This window comes from Dermacentor andersoni, chromosome 3, assembly GCF_023375885.2.
Source record: "Dermacentor andersoni chromosome 3, qqDerAnde1_hic_scaffold, whole genome shotgun sequence".
Taxonomy (NCBI): Eukaryota; Metazoa; Arthropoda; class Arachnida; order Ixodida; family Ixodidae; genus Dermacentor; species Dermacentor andersoni.
In genome coordinates this window covers 166125001-166147549 of record NC_092816.1, presented here as the reverse complement: position 1 = coordinate 166147549, position 22549 = coordinate 166125001, and the positions used below count along the sequence as shown (strand labels likewise).

Below are 22549 nucleotides of genomic sequence, written 5' to 3'. Positions count from 1 at the left end.
GTTTTCTGACTAACCTGTGCATGACATTGCGCTGCTTGTGTGCTTTCTTAGACCAAATTACATATACAAATGTGTTTCGAAAAGGGGATTTGCAAGGGGCACAGAAATTATATAAATGATGCGCTGCATCGTTACGTGATCAGAGCGACTGGTGTCGAAAAAAAAGGAGCTTTCGTGGTCCTTCTCTCCAGCGCAGCCGAGTGGGAGGAGGCCATCACAAGCACGGTACTCCGAAAGCAAGCCCAGGCTATCCAGAGGGGCCAGGAAAGGGCGGAGCGTCAGGGCGTTCCGTCCTCTGCGTGGGCGCGGCCAGCGGCTGCAATGGCTTCCCGCTGGGGTGTCCTGTAGCTCTTCAGGATCAAATAAAGTTCGTTGTCTGTCTGTCTGTCTGTCTGTCTGTCTGTCTGTCTGTCTGTCTGTCTGTCTGTCTGTCTGTCTGTCTGTCTGTCTGTCTGTCTGTCTGTCTGTCTGTCTGTCTGTCTGTCTGTCTGTCTGTCTGTCTGTCTGTCTGTCTGTCTGTCTGTCTGTCTGTCTTTTTTATGGTGTTTTACGTGCCAAAACCATTTTCTGATTATGAGGCACGCCGTAGTGGAGGACTCCGGAAATTTCGACCACCTGAGGTTCTTTAACGTGCGCCTAAATCTAAGTACCACGGGTCTTTTCGCATGTCGCCCCCATCGAAATGCGGCCGCCGTGGCTGGGATCCGATCCCGCGACCTCGTGCTCAGCAGCCTAACAGCATAAGCCACTCAGCAACCACGGCGGGTTGTCTGTCTGTGTGTGTGTGCGTGCGTGCGTGCGTGCGTGCGGGTGTCTGTCTGTCTGTTTTGTGATCCTCATTATGGGAACGCGGTAGTGTGTTTTTAGTCACGCTGATGGCGTGTTCGATGTGTTTTTCCTAACTAACGCAACTCATATAGCAACCATTTGCCAACCACATACGAGGGTGCACCAGTTTTCTCTCATCCTTGCTTTGACAGCTAGCGCTTTAGAACGGTATCTCACATTACACAACCGTAGCAATGCACGCCCTATGGAATGGCCGCATGTCTTAATAAACAGAAGTCCATCGTCACTGTTGATAGTTGACAAGGAATCACCAATGCTGCCTCGGTTCAGACGAGGTGCTCCGAAATAGCTGAACAAATGGCTATTGCACTAGCCCTGCTGGATAGCTCACGGGATGTTATCTATAGTGATTCAAGATCTGCAGTCAGAACATTTGAAAAAGGCACCATTTCCAAACAGGCCCTCAGACTTATTGGGGGCAAGGCAATCACGCACCACTTCATTTATTGGTTTCCCGCACACGAGGGTCAGATAAAGGGTGCTCCTCCCAACCTTAACGAGTCGGCTCACGGGGCTGCGCGTGAACTTGCCCACTGCGATACCCTCGACCAATCGGAAGCCGACTCCCCAGAGAATAGGGACACGCCCTCCACCTACAACGAGATTACTAAACACTACTATCTCAGCCGTAGAACTTACTTTGTTCCTCATCCGGGCCTCAATAGAGCTCAAGCATTAACGTTCCGTCTACTACAAACGAATACCTATCCCAATCCGTCGCTTTTACATCAAATCTCTCCGGACGCTTACACCAATGCTACCTGCCGCGATTATGGAGAAACAGCCACGTTAGACCACATGCTCTGGCGGTGTGCCCAGTCACGCTCTATCATCGCTAACAGCTCGACCAGATGGGAGGTGGTTCTCCGCAGCCCTCTTCTGGTTGACCAACTCTGGGCTGTCCAGCAGACCCACGATGCGGCCGAGACGCTCGGCCTTCCGGTTCCCACGTGGGAGCGGCCCGCTTCGTGAAGACTCACGATCTGCAGGACTTCATTAAAGTTTTATCATACCATACCATACCAAGTACAATAAACCAGTCGTCAGGCCACTGTCTCCGTCACAATGTTGCCATCAGCTCGACGTTATCGTCACGGACACAGTTGATCGCCCTACATGGATCTGCGTCACCGTCTGATGATGTTTTGCAGAATCTGAAACAGTGATAGACAGCCAGTTAACTGCAAAATACTTCGCATAACATAGATTTCGACAATGCGTATGGTATCTCCGTAATTTTTCATTAGTGAACTTTGGGGAGATCTTGCGATTGCAGAATTGAAACCAACCATTACTCGGGCGTAGTATCAAGAAATCGCCCTGTCCTCAAAGCAAGTCTGAATCTCTCACAGATCGTAATGCTCAAACTGCATATTAAGCAGCTAAGCTGTATACGTATCTGACGCTATTTGAAACATTGTTTGTTTATATAATTTTGGCAACACACATATGCTGTTTGGAAACCTATAGAAGATAAACACGGGCGATATCGCACTAGAAGTTTAACTCCGCTACAATTGTAATGATGTCATCAATTTCTGCATTATAGCTTGGCGACAGCTTTCCCTGTTATGGCTGCTACGACTGACAAAAACTATCGCTGCTTTAGCTGGGATTTGTCTCGCTTTCAGTGCAGCGTCAATGCTTCTGTTGCCCAAAATGTACCTGTGTTACAATGCCCCGGTAATTCGCCTCTACTCTCACACTGATTTGTGCAACGTGGGTGCTTTGATGCCAAGAACAAGTATTAAATGCTCTCTTGAAAAAGAAACCAACACTACCTACTTTGCCGAAGGTAATAACTTTGTAAATAGCCTTAGCCTAACGCGGGCTGTCATATTTGTTCTTCCGGTTATCCACTGGGCAGGGCTGGAGGTTAAAAGTACAGCCAGCAGTAATTTTCGTCTAGACACTGGTAACTGCGATTAACCTCGCGACTGTTTGAAGTACTAAAGGGTTTATCAATTAATTACCTCACTTTTGACATGCGTGCTTGTCGTGTCAGCGAATCATGGACTGCGGAACATGACGTCAAGTATGCATGCACGATTCTTGATCTTCAATCGTATTTATATCTCAACGCAAGTGTCATGAGAGTATATGTGCAGGTAGGATTGCATTTTGAAGTATTTACGAATGAATCGGTAGGTTGCGCATGTTGTGGGTAATCATGGAAACACTGTGGTAATAAATCACTGCCCCAAGTGGCTATTGCCGCACCCGCTGTATAAGCTATGCACGGTTGTGCCACACTGCGTGTCTATCAGCGCAGTCGAGCAATTCAAACATGGATATGGCGCACAGCACAATACCATCTGCACAATTTCTACGCAGGCGAGTGATTTGTTACTTTTCTTGCTGGCTTCTGGAAAGTTTGGCGAGATGTCAACCGGGACCTCTGGGCCAAGGGTTGATCCTATTGCTCCCTTGCAATCTCGCGTGTGTTTCGGAACACCTGCTTGATGAAGCGAATCGCGACTACGATGAGGCAAAGATAGATTTGTTGAAGCATTTGGATGCTGTAAGTCAGGCCGACTGCGAAAGCCGAGGTGATAACGACAAGGCCAAGCCTGTTGAAGAGGGACTGTAGGGCAAGCCGGGTAGCTCAGAGGGCGTCGTATGCAGTGATGTTCTGTCAGTGACATAGACATCTAGCGACGACCACGAGCATAGCTTGGTTTTGCCGCACAGATCGGTATCGTTGCAACGAGAAGGCAGCGTACCGTGAATACGAGTGCCGAGACCGCAAGCTTTGCCAGCCGGTTGTGTTCTGGTTTGGCGATTGGACAACGCTTCGACTAGAGAATGGGCGACCTGCTCGAGCTCACCTAAAAGGGTGTGTTTGTGAAAACCGAGCGAATAAGAACGCCGTACTTTCAAAGCCCATTCTGTTATTTGTAATTTTAGTATTCATTTTTTAGTCTTCTTCGCCATGAAGTTGAGTCGCGTGTTGAGCGTGGGAAAGGGTTGAGATGTCAAGAAGTGCGCATTATTTTATGCTCTGGTCCTTCCTCTTCGCGAGAGACAGGCATTCTGTAGTTTACTGATAATCTTTTTCATTAAGGTTTGATTGCTGAACACTAGAGTAGAGAAAGCGTCAGTGTTTCCGTTTCTTTGTTGTACTTACTTATATGTAGCCTAGGAAGAGCCTAAATGCTTAACTTTGATTGTACCTTGATTTATGTATCGTACGCATTAGTAGCGTCAGTGCAGAATTTTGGTTCACCTTTGTTTTGACGTCGTTGGCGTGAGTTTTACTGTTTGTTTATTACTTTGGTAGGACCGCTTTTGGGCTTTAAAATGTAGGACTCGTTTTGCCGAGTGCATTTAAACAGCATTAAGCGAAGGGCTATTTCGGTTGACGTTTGCAATTGTTGGATGCCATTTCGTACTTTCACAAAGTGGCGCCCAAGCTCACAGATTAGCAGCGCTCAGCCTTAGCGTCATTGCTTTCGTGGTCGAAATTAGGTCACTTTCGGCAACCTAGGTCTTTACCAACCTGACCACATTGCAGTCGAAAATCGCATACAAAACAATTCTGATTTGATTACCATTGTCACGCGTTGACTATTAAGGAGAACTCTGCACCTCAAATTTTCTCTCAGATACGCGTCTCGTTTTGTCTGCGAAACTTTTTGTTTGTTTCCTTTTTTTTTAGCGTAGCCAGATTTCAGAAAGTGTTTTCTTCAGTGATTTTGGTCTGGCTGTTTGAAGAACATTTGACGGGTGCTGGCGTTGGCTGGAGTAGTTTGTCGTTGTTGATTCTCGGTCGTTCCAGTGGACCTTATCAGGGCCGTGCAGCAGATAAGACCACCAGAGGAAAGAAAAAGCGTACCCCTTCACTCAATCATAGGCGTCGCTCAACCAGCGCATGAAATCTTCCGAGCTGCGTTGGGTAGCTGAACTTCTGGAAGCATCGTCTGCCATCAGGGTGCTGTTGTGCCACACTGCGTGCCTTTCATCGAGGCAACGGGTGCATCCCCCCCCCCCCCCCCTAAGCTCCTCATTTTTCTGAAGTGGTTCTCTTTGTACTGAGCTTCAAACATCAAGTGACAACCTTGACATCGTCATGTCAAGCCAACTCGCCCAACTATGTGTACGAATTTCCAAAGTTCCACGAAAGTGTCGACCCCGTCCCGTGGGTAGAACTGAGAAATACGTTGGCGCGACGCACCAAGACCGCTGCCGAGACGAAAGGCGAATGAGGCGCGGGTGAAGTCGGCACCCGCCCCACCCCTTTACTGCCGACGATAGATCGCCAAAGGAATTTGAGTGGAACCGGCCCATGGTGAAGACCGAGATAGTCGCACCTGCCACCCCCGTCCGTCTGGTGCGCTCTTACCGCTACTTGAATGCTATTACCTGCTATACCTGTACATGTTGCATAAAGCTTTTAGTCTTCTCTGTGAGCTTCGAGAGTTTCTCTCTCGTTCTGGACCCCGAGTCGCAATAGCATCTCTTCACCAATATTTTTTCTTACAATTGAAAAAAAAAAGAAATGGGCTAAGGGATATTATTTCACAGGGCTAATTTTCCTTGTGGCACCTGCTTGCAGAAAGGATGGGAAGGTTCAGGTTAGCGCGCTGCCTTACTTCACGCGATCAGCCTGCCCTTGAGACGCCATGATTCCGGTCACTTTCACTCTTAAAAACGTTTGCACCCTTTGGGGCTTATCTTATATCACAAAAAAATAATCGTCATCTGGCTTGCTTGCATTTCCCTTCTTGAAAACTCTGCGTTCGCTACTTTTATGTCGAGAATGCTATGTGACGCTAATAACGCGCCTGCCGTTCATGACCCGGAAGTACCGGGTGTGAAACGTTAAAGGAGTACTGACAAAAAAAAAATTTCGATCTTGTTTCTTTCTTCTTTAATAAGTAGCTAATGACCTAGTAATTACAGCACGAAACCTCATTTACTTCAGAACGCGACAGGTAATTATTTGGAGTCTTGTTAGAGACCAGTCCATGTTTCAATTTCAGAGAGGAACCAGATGGCCCAGAGAAGGAATGGAAACACAGCTGGGCAGGTGATCGCAAACACTTCTGACGTTTGCTCTGACGCCCACGCCAGCACGCATGCTGGCGCGCGAGCTTCGCTTTGCCAGTTCGCCTGCTACGGCTGCACGTGCTTTGCAATGTCTTCGCCGCCATCATCGTCGTCGTTTTCGTCGTCCAGCGGCAACGATTTACTGCAGGCGCGAGTCGCCGCCGTATTTGACGTTGGCGATCACTCTCGATTCGACCCACTAGAAAGCAGCAACTCGGGTACTGCAGCAGGCGACAGCAAGGAAGAACCTCTAGACTCTCACATCGGCCACGTTCAATGGTAAGACGCGACAAATAGGCGTCAAACGCCGTGGCCTGCGCGGTATTTAACAGCAGCGTGTCGACCTCTGCCAGTAAAGGGTATTGTGGGGAAAACGATGCATCGCCATGCTCAACCCTCAATGTGTTCGGCAGAATCAACGACGCACTATACACGCAGCATTGTGCTGTACGGCTGTGCTTGCAATCCTTGCGTGGTTAGTACAGCGCAAGTCGGGCTGATAGTGCGAGAAATGTGCGGACACAACACAAACTGCCGGTTTATTCTGCAGTTGCAGAAACACCGAGAGCCTCCCACTACAAGCAACTAAGAAGAGCACATCAAATGAGCATAGTAGCCAACGAAAATTAGTGACGTGGCGTTTTCTGAGTTCTTTACAATCCTTCCTTGATGTTGATGTCGCAGGGTGCGCTGCGTCTCGCGGTTGGCTTCGCGCAACTACTTTAAAATTCATTTTGAATGCGTTATAAGCTATATTAGTCGTTGATATTTTGCAGACGATGTGTGTGTGCCCACATAAATCGGTTTTTCGCGTTATCTCCACTTCTAAATCTTGCATCATTACTGCTTTAAAGAAACGAAATGCGGGCATGCTGGCTGACATTGCTGTGGGACAACATAAGCCCCAATGGTTGCAAACTAATAACACCATGTCTGCAGCTCCCACTTTCTCATTACTGTTGTGATAGCTCACTGCACCACCGCTACTTCTATCACAAATAGAAGTGTAACGAATAAAATTGCTAAAGATCTCACTTTTGGCGCGGCTTCAACGATCTATCCCTACTGACAAATCCCGTATGCCCCGTGACTCTTACATCGAGTAATTAATTATGAAAGATATATGATCTGAATAGGAGCCGGTTTGTGCCATATGTGACATGGATATACTGGATTTAAGAGGTAATTTTATTGATTTATTAATATCAGGAAATTACGTAGGCGGACATCAACAACCGCTATTTGATAAGCAATAAGTAATACAAGGCATAACGCAAATACACTGACGTGTACGTGTTGGCATACTGAGGCATATACTGAGGCATATGTGTTTTTTTTTACTAGAGGAATCGGGCCTGTTGTTACGCTCAGTGAAAGTTTACTTACCTGACTCGGCCCCCGATTTGTGGATGATTTTCGTGTCATCACTGTTTCCAGGGGCATTGACACCACCGTTCTCGTTACAAGAGCTACTTCCATTTGCATTGCAGATGCCAGGCCTCGTGTTGAGTCTGTTAGTGCCAGCAGCACTTCCATCCTCGCTGCGAGCAGAGCCAGACGCATCAATCTTGCCAGCCTTTCGGTCAGTAGCTGCAGTGCCATTGGCCCCCGTAGCAGCAGTGCTAGCGCCTGCCACATCGCCACTGCCGCCTACGCTTCCTGTGCTTGCAGCATTACCATGGGCACTGACATGTGCTTTCTGGTCATTTCCTCTAGAGTTCGTTTCATTTTCTTTGTTGCTTTCAGGCTTTCTATCGACGTCATTCGAACCGGCAGCGCTCACACCCTCTCCACCCTTTTCACCATCAGTTTCTCTGTTATTTGTTTCAGCGTTATTTCTCTCTTGAGAAGGAGTGTTATCACTGTCAAGATTATCAATGCCGCCTGGTTTTACTGCGCTTTCGGTGGGGCCTGCGTTGATAGCACTTCCGCTAACGCCAGCCGCTTTATTAGCGCGACTTCTGATACCCGCTTTTGCGCCTTCGGATGCAATCTGAATACCGGCATTCAAAGCAGTCATGCTTAATATAAGACCAACGCCAGGCGGTAAGCTAAAGCGGCTGCGGCGTCTCATGCTATTGCCGTAAGGGGGGTGGCCACCATAGCCGTTCTTAATTCCAGGGACTGCCCCACCGTAGACGTTCGGGCTGGCGAAACCAGTGGCGCTCGGTGGATATCCCACACCTCCACTGCCGCTGGTTCCTCCTAAACTTTGGGCGTCATTGATTTTTCTATTATCAGTAGCCTGAACTGAGCTATTATTGCGCCTTTTACTCAAAAACCATGGCAGGACGTTCAATTTGCTTTTCTTTCGCTCCCCTTGTGCCTTTGCTCGGTGTTTTGCTGCTCTTTTTGCACGGAATCTGCTCATACTTCGTACAGGTACACTGCCTCCACTGCTGGGGAAAACGCCTGTATCTATGGCTTTTCCTCGATTGACGTAAAGTTTGCCAGCACGTTGCACCGTTGCAATCTCTTTGATAACAGCTGTACTAGTGCTGCCGACGCTAGTTATGCCAGAAGTGCTACTACTTCGGTCACGAGAGCCGGCAATAGGGCCACGGTGACTTTCTTCCTTTCTGGGGTGATGGTGAAGTCTCGCTCTTGAAAAATTCCAAAGTTCGAGACAAGCACCTCCTTTGCAGTGACCAACCTAGAAATATGCAAAGCAAAGTTTAAAAAGGGCTAGAGCACGCGAACTACGAGTATTTATTAAAGTATGCAAAGAGCCAGACCTGTATATATTTACAATGTCTCATTAATCAGAAAAAGTTCTCTCCGTACGTGTATCCGTTAGGGGCTTATCCATTGCCTCAAAAATGAGCAGAATGACGTCACTAGTTACTAATGCTTGTTTCTCTTAGATACTTTGACAACCATGTTTATGCAGCTTTTAGGTATGTCACAGCACTTTCGTAAAATAATCTCTTAAATTTAATACTTCTATTCGTCATCATCAGGCATATCCCCTAGCGTCACTTTTCTTTAATGTGGCGTGGAAGAACAAAGCAAACTTAATTTAACGCTGACTTTTATGCAAATCCCCCCTCTCTTTCTTCCATTCAGAATGCGCAATTTATCTCCAAAAAACCTACAGCGCGAAAACTCTGTATTGGGCAACATGAATGTAATACTAAAAGTTCCTAAAAATTTTGAAGAAACACAGATGAACTAACTACAACCCAATACAACTACAGGCCTGAAACAAGACTTCAGTCGTAGCAAAATTTATTTGGCAATAAAATATATGATACACAGTTTTCCTATTCTAAACTTGGACAATATTCAGTAAAGGCGCTTGACAGTGCCGCTTTTATCCATTGTGAATATAAGGATTGTGCAAGGCATATTTCTAGGAAGACGTAACAGCTGTCGACATGCGGCGCCTTAGTCTCTAACTTCTTGAGAAAGCGATTCAGAACCAGCGGCTAAGGCAAAAGAGAGGCCTTGCAACGACCGTTTTCGGATCTTCATATTAGCGCTACATCTATTCTCAGCATGTAATAGAACACAGAGAGATGTGAATTGTGAAAATTGACCCACACAAACACAAGTTTTCAGTCAGAAAAGAAATTGAAGAAACATATAAAATGAAAGTTGCCTTCTACCCGAACTTTCGCGGCTTCAAGGTGCGCACTAGACTCTCCCATAACGTCATACGGTGCCACCCAAAAGGCGTACAGCATTAGCGGACGTTGGCGCGCCACGGTTTCCAAGCGTGCTCACGTCCCATGGCGTTACCTTAGCCTCGGCGATCAGGCGGCGCGCGGTGTGATCTCAGAGGTGGTGTCGTCACTTTTCTATTCAGAACAGCTTCCGCGACGCGGCTGTGCGCAGGTCACAGTGCTCGAAATGTGATGGGTCGTTCCCGTGATTGCAGCACCTAGACCATAGATCTAGGATACTTAAAATGTGTGTAAAACGTGATGCCATTGATTTTTTTCCGCAGCACTCTCGCGGCAAAGCGCACATTACATTTTTCACTAGTTTTAACAACAACAACAACAAAAAAAAAAAAACTCTGCAATGAGGCAGTGTCATCAGGGCCGCTGGTCAAGCATATCCTGGCGCATTGCAGGACACCTATAACCCAGCTGGTGATGTGAGCATGTTCAATTTTAGTGTCTTTCTCTTCTACCCACGTGAAGTGATCGGAGATAATGATAAAGCGTGAGAGTGGTGGAGAAATAATTACTTGTTCTTAAGAAATGAATACAATAAGAAGGAAATAGAGAAATATCTACTCGCCGCACTCTGTCTGGATTAACTCTGAACTGAAAGGCGGCCAGGAGCGAGTGATGGGTGAACGGGATTGGAGGTCAAGATGTTAGAATAGAAGAAAGTGGATATTTAGCTAGAAGGCCACATGGAGAGGTTGGAAACATGCGCTTTCTTGTACCCGATTTCGCTTCCGCAATATGGCAAAATTATTCTTAGAACTTGCTTAAAAGAGCATAAATGCACGTGGACATGAAAATAAAAAAAAGAAGGCCAGGAAGGCCAGCAAGCAGGAAACGAAGAAAGTACGGAAAGCATTAATACGCCACCTTCAAATGGCTTGAGAAGGCCAAGGTTAGAGAATAATCCTCAAACAAAACACTTGAATGCACACTGCGCTAAATATGACGTGCCGTTCTCACACTTGCTAGACGTGAAAGAAACAACTTAGCAGGACATCAGAAATGTCCTCCTCTGGTTCACACCGATCAGGTTATGGTTCAGCGCTCTGTTTTATTAGCACGTGATTGATGAAAATCACACGTTTTGCCGAAGGCAAAGAAACGTTCAACGGCTCTTGCTACGTTACCGGACATCCTGAAATTTATATCGCGGTCTCTTCCCAAGAAAATATTTTTGTTTTTGCTGCATAGGTGCGCCAAAATTTTAATTGTAGGAAGAAATTGCAAGAAAACGGTCTGTTAGAAACGCATGTTTTGGGAGCCTCTAGATTATTTTCAATTCACCATGATTCTATACGTGCACCGAAGCCAATCTTTGCCAAAGTACAGGCGCGGCCACTGTTAGAGGTAACACGGAGTGGATGGCCGAGCTCCGCGGACAGCCATGAAGGGCGCCGCGCGAAGTATTGCGGCGCAAGCGCAAGTAGTGCCACAGGTGGAGTTAGCGGCGCGTCGTCGGCTACGGTTCCTATATGTATATATATATATATATATATATATATATATATATATATATATGTGTGTGTGTGTGTGTGTGTGTGTGTGTGTGTGTGTGTGTGTGTGTGTGTGTGTGTGTGTGTGTGTGTAGACACGTGTACAGTGCTACTTTCTTCTTCATCCGTCACTCCACGTGACAATATATATATATATATATATATCTACATACTTTTATATATCGTAGGTACACGTGCATGCAAATGGGCATGCCGATAGCGTAGCGCCTGTACAGCTCGAGTGTGGTTCTGATGGTAGCCGCGGCAAGCACATTTCTATGAAGGCGATGTGCGATAAAGCTCCTGTACTTCGATTTAGGTGCCCGTCAAAGAACCCCAGCTGGTCAAATTTATTCAGATGTCCACGGCTACGCCATTTCGTATTCCTCATAATCATATAGTAATTTTGGCAAGTTGAACTCCACAGTTTGTTTAATAAATCAATTTGAATTGTATGTCGCACCCGCCGTGGTTGCTCAGTGGCTATGGTGTTAGGCTGCTGAGCACGAGGTCGCGGGATTGAATCCCCGCCACGGTGGCCGCATTTCAATGGGCGCGAAATGCGAAAACGCCCGTGTACTTAGATTTAGGCGCACGTTAATGAACCCCAGGTGGTCGAAATTTCCGGAGTCCTCCACTACGGCGTGCCTCATGATAAGAAAGTGGTTTTGGCACGTAAAACGCCATAATATTGTTGAATTGTACATCACAGCGCAATGTGCGTATATTGCAACAATTCGGAGTAATAAATTAGGTGGGGATCTAAATGTCTGCACAAGTCTACTGGCTTTCAGAATCCTGTAATAAACTGCCGCATGAACCGTTTCTAGCTCAACTATATACCAACAAGTTAAAGCTAAAAGCAGCACTCACGAACGACCGCATTGTCAAATGGAACAAATAACTGCAATGGATTCATTCGGCTGTACTTAAATGGGTCATTATTAAGGTCGGTGCTTCAGGTGTCCGTGACTCGTAATAAGAGTGAATTTCTGCTCTTTCTACTGTTTCTTACATGTGTGTTCTTAATCAGAGTGCATGTGCAGCGTAGGTAACGTAGTTTTCTTTTTTCATAAAGTGAAGATGTTCAAGAACTTCGTTCACGTTAATTCACAGCGATTCCGCGTTGTGGCAGCAATAGCCAATAAAATTTAATGTACACGAGAACGGCGGCATTCAACCTGTCAAAACATAATTCAAAATTAAAATGCCTTGAGATATCAAATTTTGCTATGTTCTGTTTTACGTTTCACATGTCCATTACCAATGTAGTGCTATTTTGCCACATCCGCGATTGCCTGAAGTAAAAATGATTGAAAGTCTGAATTCATTGATGCTGGCCTAGTCATGCCGTTAAGCTATGGCACAGTATCCAACTCTCTTCAACAAAGAATTACGCAAATAATTAGAAACCAGCAGCGATTTGGCATGCCTTACCCCGCAAGATAATGCGGTCGACTTGCGTTATTTCAACCTGGCCTAATCAGAGCGCGCTTAGTTTCAAGCGCACAAAGTCCCGGCGAGAAACCATCCAGTTCTATGGAAGAGAACTCGTTTAGCTCAAACTAGAAGTCATGCCGTTTCCGTTAATGGCCTTGATGACTATAAATATTTGTTTGCATCCTCTTTAAAATCGGGCGGTGACAAATAATCCCGCATGACAAATGGCTGTCGAGAACGAGAGGTATTTATTAAAAAAACGTGAGGACGCCTGAGCACTTCTTATGAGTCAATGCCAAAGCATTAGTGTGCAATTGAACGCCGCTGAGGGGTCCTTCGAGTTAAAGAAATTGGCTGGGGCTTAGCTAAGGTTAAGCCTGGATATCTCGAAGCGAAAAGGTTCGGTGATGTTTATGGTTTAGCTTATGGTTATGCTTACGGTTTAGCTTATGGTCATGCTTTATGATTTAGCCTATGGATATGCTTTATGATTTAGCTTATGGATATGTTTACGGTTTAACTTATGGATATGCTTATGGTTTAAGTTATGGATATGCTTACGGTTTAGCTTATGGTCTTGATTCAGCTTAGTGTTATGTTTACGGTTTAACTTATGGATATGCTTTCGTTAGCTTATGGTTATGCTATACGTGTGCCTTGTGAAGTTATGCAAATTGCTTATCGATGATATATACCATAAGTTCTGCAGGATTATTAAACTTCTTTTTTTATTGATATGATATAAGGAGATGTTGACGCACAATTTAAGGTGCCGGCTACTCCTTATCTCTTGAATGGTTCTTTCATACAACATACAGGGTTCAAGAATACATGCGAAATAATCTTTTCACAGAACCACCACGACTTATCACGCAACGTTTTCACAGAAAGACTATGACGTAATCAACACATGGTACATACAATATACAAGGTAAATGTCTCCACAGTTATGTAGATAAAAGTCCCAAAGATACAAACGATACTGTCGCCTAATGACACAGTCTCTAGTCAACGGGTTGTACATTCACCGTGTAAATGCATTATCACGTATAGTCACAACAAAACAGCCAACATAACATAATTCTCAAATACATGCATATATACAGCGACAATGAAATGAAAGTAACAATCAAAGCGTTAATAACGTCCAACAATGCCGCTGTCTTCAAGAAAAGTCTTTAGTGCTCTTAAAGCGCTCTTCTGCAAAGACGTTGTTGGCCAAGGACCCAAAAGTTTCTTTAAACTCAAAGGTCTGCGGTCTAACTTAATTAGGGTTGATTTAAGCCGGCATCTTGGTGTCTCATGACGTGGGCAATCTAGAAGGAGGTGATATATATCTTCGTCTACAAATCCACAATCACATTTGGAGGTTTCCGGATGGCCAATTCTGTGTAAGAAATGCTTCGTGTAGGCAGTGCCTAGCCTTAATCGATGAATAAGGGTTTCTATAGTTCTGTCTAATGATAATGAAGATTTGAATTCAATGAACGGATCAATATGGTATGAGTTCGAGCGCTTCGAATTCTGGTCAAACCAAGTGTTTCTACACATTTTGAAAGACATTGTTCTTATCATGCAAGGAAACTCATTCTTTGATATTGGGAGTGGAACCACATAATCTTTGAGGTGCGCTTGTTGTGCTGCTTCATCGGCTGCTGTGTTGCCAGGAATGTTACAATGCCCGGGTATCCACTGAAATTCTATTGTATGTTTCGCTGCGCTTGCCTTTGTGAGGTTTTTAAGTGTCTCGTATATTATGCTGTCCCTGAATGTTTTCCCTTTTGTGCTGCAGAGTGATCTTAGAGCCGCCTGCGAATCGCTGAAAATTACCCATTATTGCGCATCTCTTACTGACAATATAAATTTTATCGCACATAGGATTGCGAACAGTTTAGCCGTTGTAGGCGAAGTCGCACGAGCTAACTTAAATGATTCTTGTTTGTTGAGGCTGCGGCCTAATGAATGATGAAATTGAAGAGGTTGATGTACTGGGGCCATATGTATAGACGTGTGCCTATCCTGAATACTCCATATATATCTGGTAAAGTACTAGCTGTTGAGCAGCTTGAATGAACATGTCTCTTTTTCTGAATATCCCGTTTACTGACAATTCGAATCTTGGAAGTGTAAGCAGCCATGGAGGATATTCGACGTCTGAGTTCCAAAATTCATTTCTTGGCAATATGTGAAAGTTTCCTCGAATTTGTATATGAACATAACTTTTATCTCGTTTCATTATGTCTAGAGCCAATGGGGGACTCTTATGCTGTGTTTGAAGGCGAAAATAATCTTGGCATGTTTCTGTAGTTCGCATAACTGGAAATGGTGATTGGCGAGCCTCAGCTATTACAAGAGAGCTAGAAATCGCTCGTGGAACTCGTAGACATATGTGTAGTCCTCTAGCTAATATCTTTGAAGTCGCTCTTCTTACGTGCGGGAAAGTCCGTGTAAGATGGGCGCGGAATACGGAATTTTTGTCGTAATAATGCATTGTATACAATCAGCATGGATGATACTGATCCGCCCCATGATGTGCCTGCGAGTCTGCGGAGCACAGTCACTATGGAATTGGCCTCGTTTTCGAGTTTTTTTATGTGGGGTGTCCAGGATAGCTCCCTATCAAGTATTGTGCAAAGAAATCGATGCTGTGTGACAATCCCTAGAGGGTGTCCTTCCAGATTAAGGCTGAAATTTTTTAACTGCCTCCGAGTGAAGGGCAATACAGCTGTTTTTGCGCGTGATAGAACGATCCCTCTCTGTTTTAAAAATTGGTTAATGATATTTATGCCGTCTTGCAACGCCATCTGAAGTAGTTGAGCATTAGACCCAGATGTCCAAATACACACATCATCTGCATACAATGAAAACTTTAACTGTGGTGGCAGTCTTGTTGCTAAATCAGCCATGACGCAGTTAAAAAGAAAGGGGCTGAGTACGCTTCCCTGTACGAGGCGAGCTCGGTTTTCGCTTGTCCAGACGACAGCCGTCGGCTTCTTCGCTCAAGGGACCATTTGATGCTTTAGCAGCAAAAATGTATTTGATGCTTAGCTAACACATGTTGAACCTTCAATATCGGTATAGTATTTCTCGATTATTTTTTCGAAGTCTGATTAAAATGAGAAACTATAAGGGTAGTGTTGTCGAACGTCACAATTGCAGCTATATGCTCTGCACTGTGTGACCTAAGGGAAATGAGTGGACGCTGCTAATGAAACTTGTGTTCCCTTAGGCGCGTGTTAGACACATCAAGTACTTTGGCCCCAATAAGTTATCCGCCATGTCAAGAAGATCTGGTCGACGATTGCGGCCCTACATGGCACGAAACAACATACCGAAATCCACACTCCCAGGTTGACGCTTTATGGGCACTGAGCCAAAATTTCGCTACAATACACGTATCCTCAAAAGGTGGTAAGGACCGAAAAGGTTTTCCGAATACCATAACGAATCGCGAAATTATTTAGTCCGGGTGAAAGCCTGTAATTCAAATAAATCATGTTATGTATCTCAAGTTTCTTGGATCTTTTTAATGTAATGCCTCTTTGCTTATGACTTTTCATCGCCATAACCAATTTTTCACGTTGTCTAAGTGAAAGGATTTCAGGATACGCGGCGTCTGTAAGTCTGTAGATATGTTCCCAGAAATTTTGCGGCCGGTCGTGTAGGCAGGACTTGGACAGGGCTGACTTAAAGTACGAAAACGCGATATTGACACGTGTACTTGTTCATCTTTCATCGGGGGACCGCGCTTGAACGTCTAACAAATAAGCGCAGGAAGCGCCTGCATGTGTCAGAAGTTTCTCGAATGTTATCGATGGTTGTATCTGCTGTCTGTCGCCACCGTGCCTTGTGTAATCTGATTGCATCTATGCGTCACGGGAATTGTGTGGTACTTTCTGGAAGACACGCGGACACCAGCAACGTCCCTGGAATATTCTATTACTCATGTATAAAAGCTGACACGTTTTACCCGCTGATAAGATTTCGACGATTGCGAGTGTGTTCGCCGCTAACGCGGTGTTTTGAGTTCACCTATTTTTGTGGGCAGCGGTTGACCCAATGTTACTTAGTTTCGTTGTTCACAGTATTGCTAATGTGTTGTTTACCGACATTACTACGTGACAGTATCTTGTTTGAAGAACACATCAATGATTCGGAAAAAAATGTGGACACCTTTTCCTTTTGGTGCGATACCACCAGCAAACCCAACAGTCCTAAAAAACAAGTCAGATATCCAGAAACAGCTCAGCGCACTCCTCTGTAAGTTGCAAAGTGTCGCAGCGGCCTGCGCCAGATTAGCGAGACGCATTCAAAATAATAATCACGTAATGATTTCAACCCACTGTAGTAAAACGCGACGAGGTAGTCATCAACAAAGCGAAGCGCTTTAATTACCACAGCTGGCGGATTTTCCTTAAGGCTGCTGTATACTCGGCTTAGGAATATGTCAGATGCTTCGGGGTACAGGTGCACGGACTTATAGACGCCACCAACCCTGAAACTGTCTTAACCAGGGCAATTGAAAATTGTTCATTGTGCTAAAAAGTCCAAAGGCGAAGCAACTCATTTGATTTACTGTGCCTCCATATTATCTTGGGCTTTCGCACAGGCCTAAAAATATGATGAGCAATATGATGTTCGGGTAATATTTCCGACCCCTGACATGCTTCCGGGGCTATGCGGAAAACTATCATAATGTAGGTTGAAAGGTAAAGCGGAGATTTAGGAGCGACGTTTCTCACTAAACAGGTCCAACGGATGGCTCCATTTGTGTACCAGATGCCCTTTACATATTTCAAGAGTTTTCTTTATTAGGAGGATTTACATGCCAAACCCCTTTCTGATTATGAGGCACGCCGTAGTGGGGGACTCCGGAAATTAGGACCACCTGGGGTTTTTTAAGGTGAACCTAAATTTAAGTACACGGGTGTTTTCGCAATACGCTTCCCTTGAAAATGCGGCCGCCGCGGCCAGGATTCGATCCCGCGACCTCGTGCTTAGCAGCCCAACATCATAGCGAGTAAGCAACCATGGCGGGTTGGCAGGAGTTGTGACAGCCACATTGTAGATGCACTAAAGCCCACCTAAGGGAACACGAGTATACAATAACCGTATCCACTAATTCAAATTTAATGGGACGCTGCAGTGCGGGGGGCTGTCACCATGTTGGCTAGAGAGCGATCAAACACAGCAAAAAGTGAGGCGTTCCACATTAAAAAAAAAAAAAGAAAAGAAAAAAGAAGGCGCAAGATGTTTCAGTTCAGCGCAAAATTTCCTTTGCGATAATGTGTTTCAGCTTATCACAACCACTTGTCATGGTCCCTGAATGGTTTGTAAACATCCTTACGCTTTTGTGCGCATTTTTTTTTCCTTTACCTACCGAGATTGTATACACTCAGTTTTTATGTGAATAAAAAGATACCGAGTCCTGAATAAGTGCTCATGCTGTCGTTCTTCTTTATGTCTTTGTTCCGTTCGTGCTGCATTTTGTCATTATAACTGCTTTTTCTCGATGGCAGCATGGGCTAACGTACACTATGGGTTTGCACCTATAGTGTGAGATCGTTTTACTCACCCTACAAGGGGTTCCATCGGGCTCCCATATGACAATCATTGCTGAAATTCCTTCTGGCGAGAGGCATATACATGGAAAAGTACACGGAGAGAGAACTGATGCCTGAAAACAGGTAAAGTAATAGAAAATTCTATTTTTTGTATATTCTGCACATGGCGCCGAGTGAGACACCTGTACTTGGGCATCAGGCACATTCATAACAAACTGCCTCGGTCAGAAGGGGAGCGCTATAAGTATCATTACAATTATACCGAGCTTTTTGCCCAGCTCTTCGAGGTATAATGGGATGAGAAGTGCAGCTTGCTCATATTACGTTTATTGGCACTGACCTAAATTTTAAAAATGAGAACGTCGTCAACTGCACGATGCGGTAAATAATATTTTTTTCATTTTATTGGAACAGAGCAAACGGAAAGCTATCTAAGATTTACTATGCAAAAAGTGAAGCACCGAGACATAATCAAATTGTGTGCTTTGCAAATATCCATCTCCTCTAAGTATGTACATACCTAAACTTTGGAACAGCTCAGAAAACCTTTTTTGTATACTCACTATTAGAGGCGCGATGAAACTATGACAATAGAATGTGCTCTGGTAATTAGCTTCGGTTCGGTAGAAAGTTCCTGCAACGAAAGAAATACTGTAAGGCAGGGAATATCTTTCTCCTATTATAATTTTCTGAAATATTTATGAAAGAAGAGACGGGTGTCTGTGCCTGTGAATTGTCCTGGCGCACGGGATGGCATTGCTTAAAGTTGCAATTTCCACGAAATAATAGCCACAAGCGTATAGTCCATCTCATGTAAGAATTTATATTTCGAAAGCAGGATAACTTAAAATTTCGTTTGCCATGTCCCCCCCCCCCCCCGCCCCCTCATTCTTTCTATTAGACCGATGAGGATATGGCGATAATTTATGTGAGCGTCACGGCGTAAATGGATTCTCATAGAGAACCATAAAGAATTAGCCTTGGGGGTCATTATAATAACAGATGATCATACTTTGAGAAAGACGAGAGCCACTGTGTCTACATGCTGTGGACACAGAACAAGAAGTAGTGATTAACCTCGTGAAATGACTTTGACAACTCGCACATTGGCTAAATAGCTCTACATTTTTGCTAGACACCCAAAAAACCCGACGCTGCATGAATGTTTGGATGCATAACCTTCCCTCCCGTATCCATACATACGGTCTCCCAGTGCAGAAAAGATTGCTACTCGCAATCGATTCGCTAATATCCCTGCTACTATTTTTATAATTCATGTTGCGAAGTGACATTGGACAATATCCTCGAACTTGCGCAGCTTGGTTGCACCTCTGCCTAAGTTGCAATAACTACACTATGCACTCCATCGAGCGTTGCAGCCATGCAAGCTGCTTCGTGCACTAAAACCACAGAGGAAACATGCTCCGCGCAAAACCACTCAAAGAACTTTAGCAATCAGGCCATTGGGTGATGCTTATATTTAGCTCACCCTGATGCTACCACGCTATAAGATGAGGCGCTCTTCATCATCAATGGAAGTTTCCCTCGGCCTTCGCTTCCTTCCCTATCACTGCTCAGGCTGCTTACTCGCCGTCCGGGTGGCACGTACTTTCTTTAAGTCCACTCTGGAGCGTCTTGCTATCCGGCTCAGAGGATGGCGTCGATTACCCAAATTTACCACAAGTAACGATTGACAGGTAGACGCCCTAGGCGCCTAGAGGTAACGTGAGAACTCTGTAATACAGTGGTTCGCTTTGTCCAGCTTCAGTGCGCCCTGGGAACAGCGTTGAGTCGGCATGTCACTCTACACGACCAAAAATACGCAAAAATACCTTGCCACAATAAGCTTCTCATCCCAGTCATGTTAGAGGAACGTAAGCGTGAGTGCGCCAAGACCACTCGTCGTTGTGATGCAACTCAGACGCCTGAAGCACGCGCTATCCTAAAGTAACAAGAAGTGTTCGCCGAAAGTGAACGCTATCAAAACAATGAAAGAAACAAAACGAGTAAACGAATCGATATTAAACAGGATATATTCAACGAAATGTACATGTACGTACCATAATGTAACAATGTACTAATCATCTTTAAATGTCATCAAACATTTCATCTTAACAATCACTCTGTCATTGCCATTGCACGTACCACCAGTTCGCGCAAAACATTACAATTGGGGTCGTCGTTTCTCTTGACAAAATTAAATCGATTCTTAATAAACACTTTTCTCCGAAACAAGCAACAATGCTTCGCTTCACGTCAGATTCAACTAGGCTCCTGGCTGCCGGAATTCTCAGTTAGCCTGTTCAGCTACCAACATATAAATTATGGGGTTTTACGTGCCAAAACCACTCGCTGATTATGAGGCACGCCGTAGTGGAGGACTCCGGAAATTTCGACCACCAGGGCTTGTTTAACGTGCACCTTAATCTAAGCACACGGGTGTTTTCGCATTTCGCTCCCATCGAAATGCGGCCGCCGTGGCCGGGATTCGATCCCGCAACCTCGTGCTTAGCAGCCCAACACCATAGCTACTGAGCAACCAGGGCGGGTAGCTACCAACATGTTGAAGTACTTTGCTGCACACTCAATTGAAACTACCAGAGTCAAGTCCATGTACGTAACCACTATAGTCTTTCCACATTTCGTGGCCATTCTGGAGAGCCCGGGAATGCGTCCCGGCAGACAATAAGCAGTATGCTGCCTTTCCTCAAATAAGGAAGCCCCATACACAGCGGGAACAGGTGATTGTAGCTTGACCTAAGGCATATCAGAAATTCTTATACGAAAAAGCGCCACTATCGTGAATAACTGCAAGCAACGTGAAATCAGCAGGTATTCAAATATCTTTTACGCTCGTTGTGCTACGAATATGTTGAAGTTGTTTGTCGCTAGCATACTGCAGCCATTAAATATACCTGCGGTGACGAGTTATTACTGGCTATTTTGCTGCACATCACTGCCGCTCCTACCAGCGAAAAAAATGAGGGCCCTACATAAATCTTAATGAAAATGAGAAGTACATTGCGCATTTCTGAATTCGCTGCGGATTTCTTGTTCCATCTTATCTATAACAGTGTTATAAATAATTTTGTTTTATTTATACTACGAGAATGGCCTGGAGCTGCAAAACATTGCGGTAAGTAATAAACGACTGAGGCGAAGACTACCGTATTAGATAGGTTACTGTATATACTAGAGCAAATTAAATGTTTTTTTACGCATGTACGGTGGAACTGCCAGAACGTTCAGTCTGAAAATAATATTCGTTTTTATCAAGATATTTAGGCAAACTGCTATTTACAAATAGCATGCTACCTAATTGAAGGCAATACTATTTACCTCATTTAAATATTAACTCTTTTGCCGGCAATTCTTTCTTCGTTACATGCGTAAGCTACAGCAGCTAAGCTTAAATAACAGCGACATCTTTGTACTCACCGATCCAGTAAAACAATAGAGTAAAGAGATGCCGGCCGGTATACATTTCTGCGCCTATAGAACACTTGTCATACAATGCACGCGAGAACACTCTGTCACAAGCATATCGGCCACGTTACCTTTTGAGTGGAAATATTTTTTTTTTGTTTACTAGTCATTGTTCACGTGTCCAGAAGCTTTCATTGCAAGCAAAGCAGAGTTTCAATGACGGGTGTTTTTTTTTGTTTCGTGAAGTTTAGGTAAAAAAATGGAAGTGTCTTAACTCGGCTATGCCAGGACGTAGTGAAAGCTAAGGCATAGCATGGTTAGCCTTGGTTAATCTTCATTGCAAGTCCAGTTTATTCCGGTTGTATAGATATGTTGCGGCGTTTAGCCAGTCATTCGGCGCGCGGTTCATCTGTTTCCTGGGTGATTCATTTCCTCGTCATCTCGTTCCGATGTCGATTTCAGGCCTCCTCCTGCTTATCAGAATTGTCGCCGTCCATCCTGCCGCCTCAACTGTGGTTGCGGCGCACGCGTGCTCTCCTTTTCAATCCTCCAACATGTTATTAGGCATGCGACGCAGCTGGCGAAGCGAGCGGAGGCGAGCGTAACGATGAGGAACGCGCTGTGACGTCATACGAAACCGCGGATGCGGAAAGGCGCAGCGCTGTGCAGCGGCGGAACACCTGTGGCTCGGTGCTACTATTGGCGCATGCGCGGAAGTGACTAGGGAGCGAGCGAGAGATAAATATCTGCGGCGAGGCGCGCGTTCTGACGTCATGTGCGTCCTCGGAGCATCGCCACGGTGAAATCGCAAGTTCGCGGCCAGTAAAGCTTTCGCTTTTAATATGTGTATTGTTGTAATTGCTTACTTATGTTCTCTGTGTTATTGGCCAGTACTATCAGTATTTGCGGAAGCCAGCTTAAATATTTAGTCATGCTTATGGTTGCAGTTGTTTGGTGAAAGGCTTATGATAATTATTCTCCAAAGTTGTCATCATTATGTAATATAAAAAAAACTTCGGCCAAGCAATAACTGTGCACCATGCTTACG

The 22549-nt window shown here is 44.9% G+C and overlaps 1 protein-coding gene across 1 annotated transcript; it reads right to left on the bottom strand.

Annotated features, from left to right (window-relative positions):
• Positions 1 to 1837: 1837 nt before the first annotated feature.
• Positions 1838 to 22068, bottom strand: LOC126524502 (uncharacterized). The gene is made up of 5 exons (XM_050172805.3): positions 21514 to 22068; positions 18639 to 18709; positions 18087 to 18188; positions 7285 to 8551; positions 1838 to 2003 (listed from the first exon to the last, which is right to left on the bottom strand). The coding sequence occupies exons 1-5, from the start codon at positions 21557 to 21559 to the stop codon at positions 1924 to 1926; spliced, it is 1566 nt and encodes a 521-aa protein (XP_050028762.1). The 5' UTR covers positions 21560 to 22068; the 3' UTR covers positions 1838 to 1923.
• Between the last annotated feature and the right edge of the window lie 481 nt (positions 22069 to 22549).

Coding starts and splice junctions, on each gene's coding strand:
- LOC126524502 (XM_050172805.3), bottom strand. CDS start 21,559: ATGTATACCGGCCGGCATCTCTTTACTCTATTGTTTTACTGGATCG. Junction 18,710..21,513: donor TCTATTGTTTTACTGGATCG/GTGAGTACAAAG, acceptor CTTTCGTTGCAG/GAACTTTCTACCGAACCGAA. Junction 18,189..18,638: donor GTTTCATCGCGCCTCTAATA/GTGAGTATACAA, acceptor ACCTGTTTTCAG/GCATCAGTTCTCTCTCCGTG.